We start from the raw sequence: 15,014 nt of genomic DNA, 5'->3' as shown, positions 1-15,014 counted from the left end.
TATAGGTTTTTATATTTTTATTGCAGCCGACAACATTTAGATTAAACCTAAGAAAACATTATACCTGATTGACAAAGTAAATTTTTCAGATAAGAAGTATACTGAGGAAAATTGTGGAATTTATCCTCAGAGGCATTAAAAGTCCAGTAAAAACTTAAGACGACTCCAGTGATATAGAACTGTGTAAAGGCAGCGTAAGTAGTTTTTCTAGGATATCAGCCCAGGGGAGGAAATATGGTACAGAAATACATACTAGTGGCATTAAAGATAGATGGTGACTGCCCCTTATCTCTGAAAGCACTCTTTTACCATACTATGGGCTGTGTAAAAACTACTACCTGACTTAGTAGTACAGTGGCCCGGAATGGTGGAAGTAAATGGACAAATGAGGAGACTATGAATTAGCATTCAGTGGTAAGGACGTTGGGAGGCTTCACAGCTTACATTCTACTTTTTGGTAAGATTTCCATTACCTCCTTACTAGAAAGAGGTAAATTGCATCTGTTTTTGAACCCACATTTTTTTCACTAGAAAATTAGTAGTGTTAATTTCACTGAAGCACCATATTGTTTGTTAAAATACAGCATTCTCTGGCCTTTTTTTTTTTTTTAACATGTCTTGGGGCTACCACACTAACAAAAGGTTTTAGCCTAGACTTTTAATTCTAAATTACCATTTTAAATTCATTTTAATTATTTTTAAAATTCTCACTTACCATTTTTCCATGATAAGGCCTGATGTTATAAACAATATTATGACCCCGTGTCATCTCCAATGTAAAACTCATATTTTAAGAAAAGTATTTTAAAAACAATTATGCCTTAATATTTAAGGTTTTTTTAAGTAAGTTTTTCACCACCTTTAAACTTTTTGGTGAGTAATTTTTATAGGATTGTTTAATTGTATGTTGGTGACATTGTAGAAATATCTCAGAAGAAATAATTTTTCATAAAAATGAAGTATTAACCTCAGGCTGGTATGTTTAGATAGATATTGAATTTAAATAGATTGATAATTTTGTGTATATTTTATGAATTAGTAATTTTTCTTGTGATGTCAGCAGGGAAAAATGAGTAATAGGTGACTTGGAACTATAAATTTTGAAAGTGTTAATATGTAATTTAACTTAGCATTCTTTTTAAAAAGTTAATACAAATATAAATACATATATAGTACATTATGTTATATAAATACATGTATATTATAATATATAAATATAAAATGTAATATAATATATAAATTTTGCAAGTGTCAGCAGTGTGTACCTTAACTCAGCATTTTATTTTTTACTATATCTGTCATATATTACAGTATTTTATTTTCTTTGAAGTGAGTAATGCATCTTTTAAATTCCTATGTATTTTCATGAGCATTCCATATGTACAAAGCATATGCCTATATGATAGAAGTTTACAAAATGTTTTCCAGAGATGCTTGGGAATTCCTGAGACCTCAGGGGGGGTCTACAAAGTCAGAACTTGTAGGATAATACTAAAATGTTTTTTGCCTTTTTGACTGTCATTCTCTTAATACAGTGGTGTTCCTACATCATTCTGAAGACTAACACAATGTTTGAAAGTGTGATTTTGTGCCTTAAGAAGTTCTTGGTTTTAATTTCTGAAGTGATAAATATCAATACATACAGCCCACATAAGCGAAAACTCTTTGTGGTCCTCAGTAATTTTAAGAGTGTAAAAGGGTCCTGAAACCAAAAAGTTTGACAGCTTTTTTACTGTGGGATACAAAGTTCAAGACAATTCTAGTAGATAAATAGGAGATAAAGAGTATTTTTATAAACAGTAGACTGTGTTAAGAGTCAAGAGATATACAGAGAAAATGCTTGTGATCAAATTTTTGAGATTATTTTGATTTTGGTAACTAATTACAATTAATTTCTAAATTAAGTCTTTCTGGTTTAGTGGGTCCTGAGAATCACTTCTTGCCTATTAGAAGTGAAAAGAAACCAGAAATTAAACTGGTTCAATTTTTTATTGTGGGAAAGAATGGGTCATATATTTTGGGAGTTTTTTATTTTAAGAAAGTCTTTTTACTGTTAAAAGGGAACATGAGGCTTGGTACTGAACTTTTTTTCTTCAGTATGCTATGTATTGCAGTTGGTAGTTTTGCCTTTTTTTTTTCTTTTTCTTTTTTTTGTCCATCAGCTGGATCTCATAAAGACTAGGGAATTTAACAGAATTTTAAGTTACTTTTTATTCTGAAAGGTAGCTAATTAAAGGCAGGAAAAACAAGGGGGATGATTTGACATTATAATGACTACATCTGGCATTTCCACTGTTATTAAATAATCATGTTGTTGTTGACTTAGGTTAAATGTTCTGTGCATTCAGGCAAAGCTATCTGAAAATACTGAAGAACAATGTTAAAAATTAAGTGTGGGGAGGTCACTTTCCAACAGTATGCAAGTTACAATGTATGTGAGTGTGTGCCTAGGAATTAGGACTGTATCTTTATGCTCGACTTGGTAAGGAATGAAACTTATCCATTAAATGTTAAATGGAAACGACCTGTGAATTGTAATGAGAGCTGTAGTATTTAACATGGAGAATGTTAATACTAATAACATGGAGAATGTTAGTAATGTAGTAGAATAGTTGATTGAAAAGATCCACACTGGTGTATCCAAAGAGGCATTGAAGACTACTGTGCATTAGTAAATAATAGACTTGAGACTTTTCTATTTTAAAGTTAGATTGTTATTTCTGAGATTTACTTTAAAAATAAAATGAGTGAGTGGATGAAACATGATTGGCCATGAGAGTTGTTAATTGTTAAACCTGTGTGCTGGGTACATGGGGGTTCATTAGTCTAGTCTTTTTACTTTTATATATGTTGGAAACTTTCCAAAGCAAAAAGTCATATCAAAAAAAGAAAAGCGGAGAAATAAGAAAAAAAGGAGCTCCTAAAAAATGATATGGGCAAAAAAGCTATAAAATAAACTCATCCAAAGCAAGAATATTAAATGAGAACCATATCATTCCACTGATACAGTGCTTGGAGAGAAGGGATAAAGGCTGAATTATAAAACAATATGGAGAAAATAATGTAAGCCAAAAACTTAGGTTAAGGATTGTGAATATTAAACTTGCCAGTGTTCAGACCGCCAGTGAAAGGTCATAGTAGTTTCTGTAAAGTAAAAAGATCAAAAACTTTACTAAAAGATTAAGATCTCTGAAACCAAAGGTAACAGCAGATGCTTATGAAATGCTCAAGAAGGCTGGAAAGACAGAAGAAATAAAATGTGAACTATGGAACGACAGTGGTAATGGCCAGGTATGTCACAAAATCAACTTCATTTAGTTTGGGTGTTGTTGCTTTATCATGGGAAGGTAAAAAAAAAAAAGAACATATAATTAATTTCTTTAGTGAACTAACATTTATTGAAAAATTGGTATGTAAGAATTTAAGGGATGAAAGTATTCTGAGTTCATTTGTAATTGAAAAGTGGATAAAGGGTGCTAAGACAAAAGAGAATTCTATCTAGAATAAGTGACTGAAGGTATGGAGGACTTAAAGATAATAGGACAACAATAAGACTGGAAACTAGAAAAATATTAATAGAAACAAGAAGGAAATGGTAAAAACACATTGGCAAAGGATAGGAAAATACTGAAATAGAAAGTCTGTTATATAGTGACGGTTTCTCTTGCTTTCTACTGAGAGGGTATTATACTGGAGAAACTTATGTTTATTATGACTACTCAAGTGTAGTATTAAGGCCAACACATTTTGCTAACATTTTCTTTAGGTTATTTGCATGAATTAAATAATATTCAGAGTGACTTATCTCTAGGAACTGAAGGATTTTACTGTATTTGTTTCATAGGTGTGATTATTTGATTTCAGGTGTGAGTTTACGAAGAAGATAGCACTTGTAGAAAAAAGTATGAATTGCTATTATGTTGAAGGTGATTTTTTTATATTTGGCTTCTCACTATGAACCATGGAAGTGAATTTTCTGAGTCTCTGACTTAGAAATATATTCTTTATGCTTTGTTTGCTTTTCCTTAGGAAATGGAGAAATGCGTATTTAATTTTTAACGTAATACAGGTATGTATCTTAGCTGAAATAATTAATGGTTTTGTTGAAATAAATTATCTTTCTCTACTACCCATCAGCAAATAATTTTTATAAACAAAAATTAACTTTCAGGAACCATTTGGAATGGTCAGCCGTAAGCCATGCAGCCATCGTGCTTAAATTGGTTTTTGTAAACGACTTGTGTGTGTTTCGTAAAATATACTTTATTTTAAAATTAGGGCTTCCTGTTGCAGCTGTTCCAGGAGCTCTGAGTCCTTTGGCTATTCCAAATGCCGCTGCAGCAGCTGCTGCAGCTGCTGCTGGCCGAGTGGGTATGCCTGGAGTCTCAGCTGGTGGCAATACAGTCCTGTTGGTTAGCAATTTAAATGAAGAGGTTAGTAAAATAGTTTCTAATGTTTATTCTTTAACTCCATTTCATTTGTGAAAGTTTTTCATGTTTATTTCATTTTGCACTTGCCTTTCTTTTTATGTACATTCATTAGTCAAAGTATTTTCTGTATGTTTCTACTTCTGAATAAAATCTACATACTTGTTTAAGTAATACTTTATTTCCTTAGACAGTCATATCTCTTTATATCTATATATGTATATTTTTTTAACCTAACTACCTATTTTTCCTAAGAAAAATATGGTGAAGTACTGTAGTATGGCTTTTTATCTTTTTGTTGTTTTCAAAGGCAAATGTGATCTAATTTGCAAATTTAACTGTAAAACAATTTTGCTCTTTGCCTTTTCTAATTATTTGCTTGTTCATTTCATGCTTATGTGTCATTGCATTTTTTTTAAATCTTATTTTATGTGAACTACTCTAATACATTTTTCTTTGAAGGTTCTTCCAAAGATCTTGACGAGGCACTCTTCCAGTCTTTCTTAGTAATTTTTTCTTTGCAGTTATTAGTCATTGTCTTCTAAAAATATTTTTCAACTTTATTCCCAACCCCCCCGCCCGTTGAATAAAATTTATTGCTAAGTTATTTTATTTAGTTGTACATTTTATGTCTGGTATATTTTATTTTGATTGCTATGAAAGCTGGTATGAAATGTGGGAATCTCAGTGTATCACTTTATGATGTCTAATTTGAATATTTGTTTCATTTTTAATTGGCCTCTTAATATGAACATTAAGCTTATTTTATCATTTAATACTATTATCATTCACAGTTCTGCATGCTAAAATGTTTGAATCAGAGTGTCTTTGTTTTTATTTTAAGACTTTTGCCTGCATTTCATAACCAGCCATGCTTATGCAGTTAAAGTTCAAAGTTTAAAATTCCTATGCATGCTTTCCTTCCCTATGTTGAGATGAAATGCTGTAATTTACTCTTTGATATAGATGTACTTTACCCATATTTGTCTTGGATGACTACATTTTACTCAGTTTTTCTTGTACAGTACATAAACCAACCATTTTCTGACCAAATTCCTGCATTTCCTATGTACTGACCTATATTTTATTTTTTTTTTGTTCCCCAATTCCTTATTTTTTTCTTCTGCATTGCTGTTTCCCTTCCCCATTTCATCCTTTTCCCTGTGTGTTTACCTTCCCTTTCCTTGTCTTTTCCCAAATACCCATTCCCTTCCCTGTCTTATCCTTTATTTTCCTTGTCCTTGTCTTCATTCCCTGTCTCCATTCCCTATGTTCATGCTTCTGTGCTTGAACAAATGTTCCTCGGACCAACTTGCCCCAATTAACCGCCTTGAACCATGATCCATGACCACCTCACCATTCTGCGGGAACCACCCTTCGTTATGGATGATCTGTTCATCTCCGCTCTTCCTCGACTCTTCTCTCTTCTTGTCTTACGCTGCTTGCTCTTCTCTCCTTCTAAAGATGGTTACGCCCCAAAGTCTGTTTACCCTCTTCGGTATGTTATTGTTAGCACTATACTTTTATTATTGATTTGATTTTTGTTTCACCTTAATTCTTATTTGTAGCTAGCACTTTGGCTTAAAGTTGAATAGTAAATCTTTTGCTATTTTTCTTTGCTATTTAAAACTCTCCATAGACACAAAATTTGTTTTAATGCATGCTGATTTATTTTGCATGGTCTTTAATTTAATATCATTCACATAGCTTTGAGGGTTTATCAAAAATTATTCTTTTCAAAATTCACTGTTCAAAATCTTGATCTTCTTTATTCATTTGTGAGAATGATGAGATTGAATGAGTGGTCATGTTGATGTCTGAATGTTTCATTGATATGTCAGAAAGATAATCTTTAGCTGACTTGCACATAAAATTAATTCCATTTTTGGATTACCTCTCTGTGACTCCAAAAAAGGTGTTTATGGAGATGTGCAGCGTGTGAAGATTTTGTACAATAAGAAAGACAGTGCTCTAATACAGATGGCTGATGGAAACCAATCACAACTCGGTAAGACTAAACTATATGTTATCTGTATATCTTCAGTTCTGATTTCAAATACATAGTCCATAAATCCTGATTAATGCAAATTATTTTAATTCTTCTAAAGTCATTTATTGTAAGTATTTGGCTAAACTTAGTAATTGAAAGAGTTCATAGAAGATGTCTTTTAGAGATACCAAGTTCTTACAGAATGAAAAACCTGTGCCAAAAGCACTGTTGTTAATCCCTTTGGGGATCTTAAGATGTACTCTAGTCAAGTTACACTTAAATCATTACTTAGATAAATAATTGATGATTTTAATTAAACTTACATCTCATTTGATTTCATACACAGTCATGTCACATAAATCTGGAATATAACTGCATACAGTAGTATGTTCGTAGCTTATAATTCTGTTCATGAGATTATGGGATGATGGTGCCTTAGACTGATTGTATTTACATTGTTAGTTTTGAAATTTGCCATTTTTGATGTAAGAACTAGTATATTTTTGTTGTTACATTCATATGAAACTCAGAGATGAACAACATGATATACTAGACAAACTTTGGCCTTTGGAATCAGAAAAGTTGGAATTTCAAACAGTAAGTTTAAACTTTAGTGGTGTTCTTGGCAATGATCTTAGCAGCTTAGACAAGGTATGAAACTATCCATGTGGTTCTCCATTTTTATAATGGTGATACCTATTTTAAATGAAAGATATGTAAGAGTGGTGATATGTCATATACGTTGTAAGTAACCATTTGACAGTGCTTCATAGTCAACAAAACATTCTTAAATATGTCATCTTTTTCTTGTCACCATTTGAGGTATGGGTGTCATTACCTTCATATAAATAAAGGATGCAAAATCATAATGGTTGAGAATTTCCTAAGGTAAAAATAAACCAAATTCCTCTGTGTAGTTTTTTTTTTTTTATTTTATGTAAAAGACTATTTTAAATAAATGGTATTTTAATTTTTATCATACTTGTTATTAGTGTGCTTGGAGTCTGCTTGGGCTGCTATAAAAATACCAAAGACTGGGTGACTTAAACAGCAGAAATGTATTTTCTCAGTTTTGGAGTCTCAGATCAAGGTGCCAACAGATTTGGTTACTGGTGAGGGCTCTCTTGGCTTGCTTATAGCCATCTTCTCTGTTGTGTCCTCACATGGCCTTTTTGGTGAGAGAGAGAGAGAGAGAGAGATCTCTTCCTCTTCTTATAAGGACACCAGTTCTGTTGAATTAGGACTCCCCCCTAGGACTTCATTTAACCTTAAAATTACCTCCTTAAAGGTCCCATCTTTAAATACAGTTACATTTGGGAGTTAGGGCTTCAACATACAACTTTGGGGAAACACAATTCAGTCTGTTGCAATACTTATATTTGGAAGTATTTATCCCCAATTTCATAAGATGCTGTCACTAAAGTTTTGACTTGCTATTAATAGTAGCATGGTTTATAATTTTTGGACTTTAGTGGTTAATAATTTATTATTTCTCATTATTGCTAGGTAGATACTGCTTTCTTGAAGTGTGTGACCATAAAAATAGTATTCACACCATCAATGCCTTTAAAACACACACAGACACTCACACTCAAATCCCACACGAAACTCTAGGGTGTGGTATCAAGAAAAATAAGACTTAAAAATTTTTTTTTTAATTTTGGTTTTTGGACTCTGTCCTCATTCCTTCTGGTTTTCATGGGCCTCTAGTTGGAAATATTCATTGCTTTATGTTATAGGCAGATGTCTTTATGTTTAAGAAGTAGCATGAGAGAAATAAATGACAAGGGAAACTAAGAGAGAATATAGTAGGCAATGTTTAAATGTGAATGAGATTGTTGCAGATCTTGCAGGCGATGTTAAATCGTTTCACACCAGAATTTTAAAATTTTCAAACATCAAGATATTTCTTTGATAAACTTTGTGCCACTAGCCTATTTAATTGATACAGTATTTTTTCAATTGAATATTTTAAGAATAATCAAATTTGTAAATTTTCATCTTAAAAACAGTATACTGATCTCCAAAGATTAAGTTCTGACAAAAAAAGTGGTTCCTTCAGGGTAAAAATAATTGTCTAGTTTCTTCAATTTATGTTTTTACTAACTGCTTGTAAAATATCTCTGTTTTTAATTAAATATATAGCTGCCATCTCAAAAGTTAAACTTATTTAGTTCTTGTTCATAACCTTTACCTACTAAATTATATCTATCAAAGTGTTCAAAAAATGAGTGGAAATCATATTACTCTAGTGTTACGGTATTTGAGAAGTTTTTAAGTGTGTGTATGTATTCACTTTTAAGTATGTGTATATATTACTGTCATGAGTAATTAGTAATAAGTCACACTTTGAGGCATTGTTGGTCTCACAAAAGAGAGATCTTAAGAGATCTTCCCTCCAAAACAAAGAAAGGAAGGGGAAGGAGGGGAAAACAGCAAATGAAATTATGGTAGAATCAAGACCTGATACATCAGTAATAGTGACAAATGTGAAAGAATAAATTCATCAATTAAAATATTGTCAGATTTGATTTTTTAAAAGTTCCCTATGTGCTCTTTGCAACAAACATATGAAGCCACAAGGATATGGAAAAGATTGAAAGCAAAGGGATGTAAAGAGATGCATTGGGCAGACAGTAAGCCAAAGAAAACTCACGTGACTTTGTTAATTTAAGACAAAAAGTATTGATAAAAGATTTAGTTCACCTAGGAAGATACAACAATTTTATGTATATGTATGCCTAGTGAAATAACTTTAAAATGTATAAATCATAAATGGATAAAGATGCAGGTAGAATTGAGCAAATCCATCATAGTGGTGGATTTCAATGACCTTTCTGAATTGTCAAGCAGACCAAAAAAAAAAAAAAATCAACAAAGATACAAAATGATACAACGCAATTCTCTGTTAATGCATCCAACAGTTATGCATCCAGCACATTTTTTTAAAGCACATATGGAACATTTGAAAAAATTGATCATATACTAAACCATAAAGCAAGCTTCAATTAATTTCAAAGAGTAAGTATCACACAGACCCCATTTTCTGTTGCACAATTAGAGTTAATAACGGAAAAATACATTTAAAATCTCCACGTACCTGGAAATTTAAAAATCTGTCCCAGTTTTTCATAGGTCAAAGAGGTTGTTTTAATGGGAGGTTAAAAATACTTAAAACTAGGTAATGGAAATACTATACATAAATTAGATATGTGTGGTACAGTGAAAGAGGTCTTTTGAAAGAAAGTTTTAACTTCAAGGAAACAGCATAAACCCAAGGGAAAGAGATATTATAGACTAGAAATCAGTGGTATAGAAGATAGTTGAGAGAAAAAACAAAGCCAAAAGTTGAGTTCTTTGAAAAAGGCTAGTGATAAAATAGACAAGTGTCTGTAAAGATTAAGAAATGAGAGTGTGGCACACATAATATTTTGAATTATAAAAGGGAGAACTATTGATACAGCTCCAGTTCCAAATTATATAAACTTCTGTATCTGTAAACTTCTTGCTGTCTTTTAAATTTTCATAATTCATTAATATCTTCTTCAGAGATGGAATATGATAAAGCTAAAAAATTATGTTTAACCAAAAATGCTATTTCTGCTGTGCAACATTGACTTTTTCCTCCTTTATTATTGCTTTGTCCATTTATGCCATATTTATCAGAATAGTAGATTTCAAATATAAGATTCTCATTGTTTTAAAAAGTGATTCATTTAAAATTAGTGATTAAGATACTTTCCTTCTGCTTTATTTTTTTTAATCCTTGTGTACCTCAATTTTTGGCAAAGTTTTTTTTTTTTCTTTAACTTAAAAACTTTGGTATTCTAATTGCTGCTCTCTCTTCCCCTTCTCCTTTAAATCCTTCAGATCTTTTTGTTAGCAATCAGCTGACTTGAATCTCTTATTACCTGGCCACTTCCTGAGGATAGCTATTTGGTTATTTTGCTTTATTTTAATACGATTCCTTTATCATCAGTCTCTTCTTTATACAGTTACTATGCATAAGACTTTTTATTGTTTTCTTATTCCTACCCTTCTTTATCTCAAAGCTCAGCTGTTTGTGCAGTCTTTTCATTGAGACAGTTTTCTTATGGCAACCTTAGTCTCCTTTATTCCCCAGACTCATACTTTATGATACCTTTTGTCTGAGGTATAACACTTTATCATAGAAGCTTGTTCACTTAAAACAATAGAATTATAGGACTTTTAAAACGTTTTATAATTCAATGGGATTATAAAAGGATTTTATGAACCATCACTGTAGATAATTAAAAATTGGTTTTATAAATGTGAGTGTAGATTTATAAGTGTATGTGAAATGTACTGTAAGAAACCAGTGAGAGAAGATTCAGGCCTGAGAGATGATTTTTTTCTTTTTGTTAGCCTCAGTTGAAAATAGAAAACTGTTACAAATATATAACAGTGTAGTGACATTCAGGAAGAGTAAACTTATTTTTACAAATTAGGGAAGTTGTAAATAAAAAAAGAATTTACTTTTTTTTTCTGAATGGTACCTCATACTTTTACAGCATTATCCTTTTCAGATGTTTTATATTTAATTGGTTTATTTTATACATGTAAGTATGACAAGATTCATGGATTTAACGAATTCTTGGTATTTTCTGTGTCAGGATGTATACATAATGTACTGATTATATTAGAAACTCTTGGAGAGTAGATTCTGTTGTCAGTTTCCTGCTTTTCCGCATTGTCCTTACCTTTCTGCTGCTAATACTTTAATGCTTTTATCCAGTTTCATTGTCCTTACCTCTCTTCTGCTAATTCTTTAATGCTTTTATCCAGTTTTATTGTAATCATTTAGACCTTCAATTTAGCCAAAAGTATATGACTTATTAAAGATGGTCTTTGTTAGTTGTTGTGACTGGTAACTAAAACATAAAATTGTTTCTAATATCAGATCGGTTGATTTAGTTTAAAAATAACCCAGCAGCTACCTACAGAAATAACCATGTAATATTCTGTGTTCACACACTGCACTGTGTGCTGGAGTAGAGACAGTAATTCCTATCTCCATGTACTTTACAGTCTGAAAGAGAATGTTATAGATAATGACAATAAATTGTGATGACAAACTTAAAAAATGGTATAGGAGACATCTAGTGAGGTTCTGAACCTTTCCAGAGGTTAAAGAAAGGCCTTCCTGGAGAAGTGACTTTGAAAGATGAGTAGACTAAAAGGGAAAGGAAAGGACATAGGAAATTGTTACAGATAGACGATCATGTACACAAGAATAAAAATAAGAGAAACTAGCACTTAGTGTCAGGGTATGTGTTTTGTTAGCTGGAGCATAAAGTGCAAAGAGTATAGTACTAAGATACCATAAATTCCATGAGAGCTGAGATGGCGTCTTATCTTACCACTTTATTCCTAGCACTAGCACAGTGATATTACACATCATTGATAAATATCTGCTCAAAGAAGCTGGAAGTTATATATAGGTTGAATATCACTTATCCAAAATGATAAGAGCCAGAAGTGTTTCAGAGTTCACATTTTTTTCAGGTTTTGGAATATTTGCATTATACCAGTTGAGCATCCCAAATCTGAAAATCCAAAATCGGAAATGCTCTAGTGGGCACTCAGAAAGTTTTGAATCTTAGAGAAGTTCAGGTTTGGATTTTTGAATTAAGTATACTCAACCTGTATAAGGCTCAGACTGGGAAAAGTGTAACTCATTTCAAGGAATGATAGATTTTGTCCCTAAGGTTTTAAGCAGGTAATGGCATGATTAAGTTTATAATGTGCAAAGGTCATCAAGCTGGTATGTATAGAATGGATTGAAAAAAATAGAGAGAGAAATAAGCAATAGGAAGACAAATGAGGATACTGATTGAGTTATCCAGATAAAATATAGTAAAAAGTGGAGAAACAGAGCGAACATGAATTTGAGAGACAATCAGGAGAAGGAATATTACAGGACGTAGCAATTAGGATATGTAGTGGAAGGGAGAAAAAGATGACTACTAAGTTTTTTTCTTGGGTAGCTAAGTATATGATTTATTGGCAGGATTGTTGAGGAAGATACAGATATTCATAATCTGGATTTTTGTTCTAGGAAGCTGGCTTTTTTACCAGAATATCTTATCTACTACAAGTGAAAATGGAATTGAAGTGTTGTTACCAATGGCTATGCTAAATAAATTCATGATTTATTTTAAAGTCATAAGAAAATCAGATTTTAAACTATTATTTTTAAGATCATTACTTTTGTTTTGAACTTTGATATTGTTTATTGATAAGCATTCCTCCTTTTTATAGCCATGAACCACCTTAATGGACAGAAAATGTATGGAAAAATTATTCGTGTTACTCTTTCTAAACATCAGACTGTACAACTACCTCGAGAGGGACTTGATGATCAAGGGCTAACAAAAGATTTTGGTAATTCCCCATTGCATCGTTTTAAGAAACCTGGATCCAAAAATTTTCAGAACATTTTTCCTCCTTCTGCAACCCTTCACCTGTCTAATATCCCGTAAGTATTTAAGCTGGAGTTTATTAAGGATATACATTTTATTTTAATAAAATATAAAATGTATTATTAATCTTTGCTTTTTTCCCCATCCAATTTTCCTAGTCCTTCAGTAGCAGAAGAGGATCTACGAACACTGTTTGCTAACACTGGGGGCACTGTGAAAGCATTTAAGTTTTTTCAGTAAGCAAGCTTCCTTGTCTTTATATTAGTGACTTGATAGAAATAAAAGTTTTCTTCAAGTAGTTTTTATTCTTTCTGTTTATAGAAATTTTTGATTCTGGAACGGGCAAAATTCAAGTATTTAATGAGCCCTTCCTAGTTTTTATGAAGTATCTAATTTCATAATTTTGTTTCAGAAGAGATCACAAAATGGCTCTTCTTCAGATGGCAACAGTGGAAGAAGCTATCCAGGCCTTGATTGATCTTCATAATTATAACCTTGGTGAAAACCATCATCTGAGAGTGTCTTTCTCCAAGTCAACAATTTAAAAAGTGGGAGATGAAGATTGGGGTGAATCACATTGTTTGGTGTCATCACCTATTGACTGTTCAGAAAAGTGGGGACCAGAGTTTGATTTCTTTGTTAATTTTTTTTCTTTTTTTTCCCATGCTGTTATCATTCCTTGGTTATGAAATGAAATGGCATATGTAAAGGCAGAGTTATTAACTGCTGTATTTCATCTGTTCTATAGGGAAGCCATTTTTGTCTGTTTAAAATTTCAGTTTAATTTTGCTTTCTTTTTTCAACTTAGTTGACATACGTGCCTTAAAAAGGAAAACTAGTGTTGCTATTGTGCATTTACTAGAAAAAAGGAATTGGTTGTCTAGGGCACATTGTTATATGGGAATTAAAATATGTTTAGGCAGGGGTGTGTAAAAAGGTTAAGTTTTTTTTCTCCTGCTTGGAACTTATTTTGAATTATTAACTTGTCACATTATTTTCTATTTAATCAAATAAGATACATGCTACTGAAAGAATAAAGCAGCATTTTTAGGTTTCACTACCTTAGGCTTTATTGCTTTAAAAAAACATTGGCCTTTTGTATCTCACAATTCTGGTCTAGATTCAGTTATGAATGTAGGCATTAGTTAAAATTAACAAGATGCAGAGTATTAATTTCTTAAGACAACAAAGTGATTTCTGTAAGTTTGAGCCCTATGTGGAAAGCATTGTGGAATCTTAACCTTTTTGTACACACTCTTGTGGGACGTATCATATAAATGTCAGCACTAAGTAATGTCTTGTTTGTGGCTGAATATTTTTCGTAGATGTTTTTGAAGTTGACATGACTTATGTGCATTTAAATATATATTGCCATCCTTAGTTTGTAATTAAGATTTGGAATATGGTTGTGGATTTCTGAGCATGTGCAGACTGGTCTAGCTAGTTCAGAAACTGGTGCATGTATTTTTCAAAGATAAAGAAAGTGTACTGCGGAAATTTGCAGGAAGATTAATTTTGTGGCAGTTTTCTAAAACTGACAACCAGGTGGGACCAAAGTTTATGTGCCTTTAGTCTTAATTTACCTTGCATTGTAATATTCAGTTTTAATAAATCTTCAAAATATTTTGTATTTAGAAATAGATCTGACTTTAATAAAAACATGGCTCAGAATCTACAGGTCAAATTAATTTGAACAGTTCTTGTCAATCTGAATTGTTGATTCTGTTTAAATGACCAATACTTTTTGAAATTGATGTACTTAGTTTCAAGATTCATAGATTCTGTTATCTATGTAGACAGAATGGTCATGTATATTTTCTATTAGTTGAGTTTTTACATCTTTAGAAATGTAAAATTCAGTATAGTTTGAAAGCGGCACAATTAAAAATTAATTTTCTAACAAAGTTGGGAGGTTTGATGGTTGTTTAATTTCATTTTGTGTGTACTCTGCTTACCTCTGTAGCATGCTCAATAAACACTTCTGTAGCTCTGTATTCACCTTTTCTGTCTTTCTCTGCTGCCTTTTTCTCTCTCCTCTTCTTTGTTTTCACTCCACTGTGCTTCTGAATTCATGTTTATTCTCTGCCAGGGTGGGAAAGGAGTAATAATATTACAATTCTATGGCTTTATACCATAAATAAATCTAGATGCTGT

General features: G+C 31.8%; 1 protein-coding gene across 5 annotated transcripts in view; it reads left to right on the top strand.

The window, feature by feature from the left end:
- Nucleotides 1-14,764, top strand: part of PTBP2 (polypyrimidine tract binding protein 2) — a 74,785-nt gene extending 60,021 nt beyond the window's left edge. For 2 of the 5 annotated variants that reach the window (XM_045547471.1, XM_045547475.1), the window contains 6 exons: nucleotides 4,279-4,433; nucleotides 5,892-5,925; nucleotides 6,343-6,435; nucleotides 12,700-12,916; nucleotides 13,019-13,096; nucleotides 13,273-14,764. In XM_045547471.1, the coding sequence (XP_045403427.1) occupies nucleotides 4,279-4,433; nucleotides 5,892-5,925; nucleotides 6,343-6,435; nucleotides 12,700-12,916; nucleotides 13,019-13,096; nucleotides 13,273-13,405 (710 nt within the window). In that variant the 3' untranslated portion in view covers nucleotides 13,406-14,764. The remainder of the gene's footprint in view (nucleotides 1-4,278; nucleotides 4,434-5,891; nucleotides 5,926-6,342; nucleotides 6,436-12,699; nucleotides 12,917-13,018; nucleotides 13,097-13,272) is intronic. The other 3 variants (XM_045547474.1, XM_045547473.1, XM_045547472.1) reach the window with 3 other exon arrangements.
- The last annotated feature ends 250 nt before the right edge of the window (nucleotides 14,765-15,014 follow it).

The sequence above is a fragment of the Lemur catta genome, chromosome 3 (assembly GCF_020740605.2).
Source record: "Lemur catta isolate mLemCat1 chromosome 3, mLemCat1.pri, whole genome shotgun sequence".
NCBI lineage: Eukaryota > Metazoa > Chordata > Mammalia > Primates > Lemuridae > Lemur > Lemur catta.
Note: the sequence above shows the minus strand (reverse complement) of the source record. Positions and strands in the feature narration are given on the sequence as shown.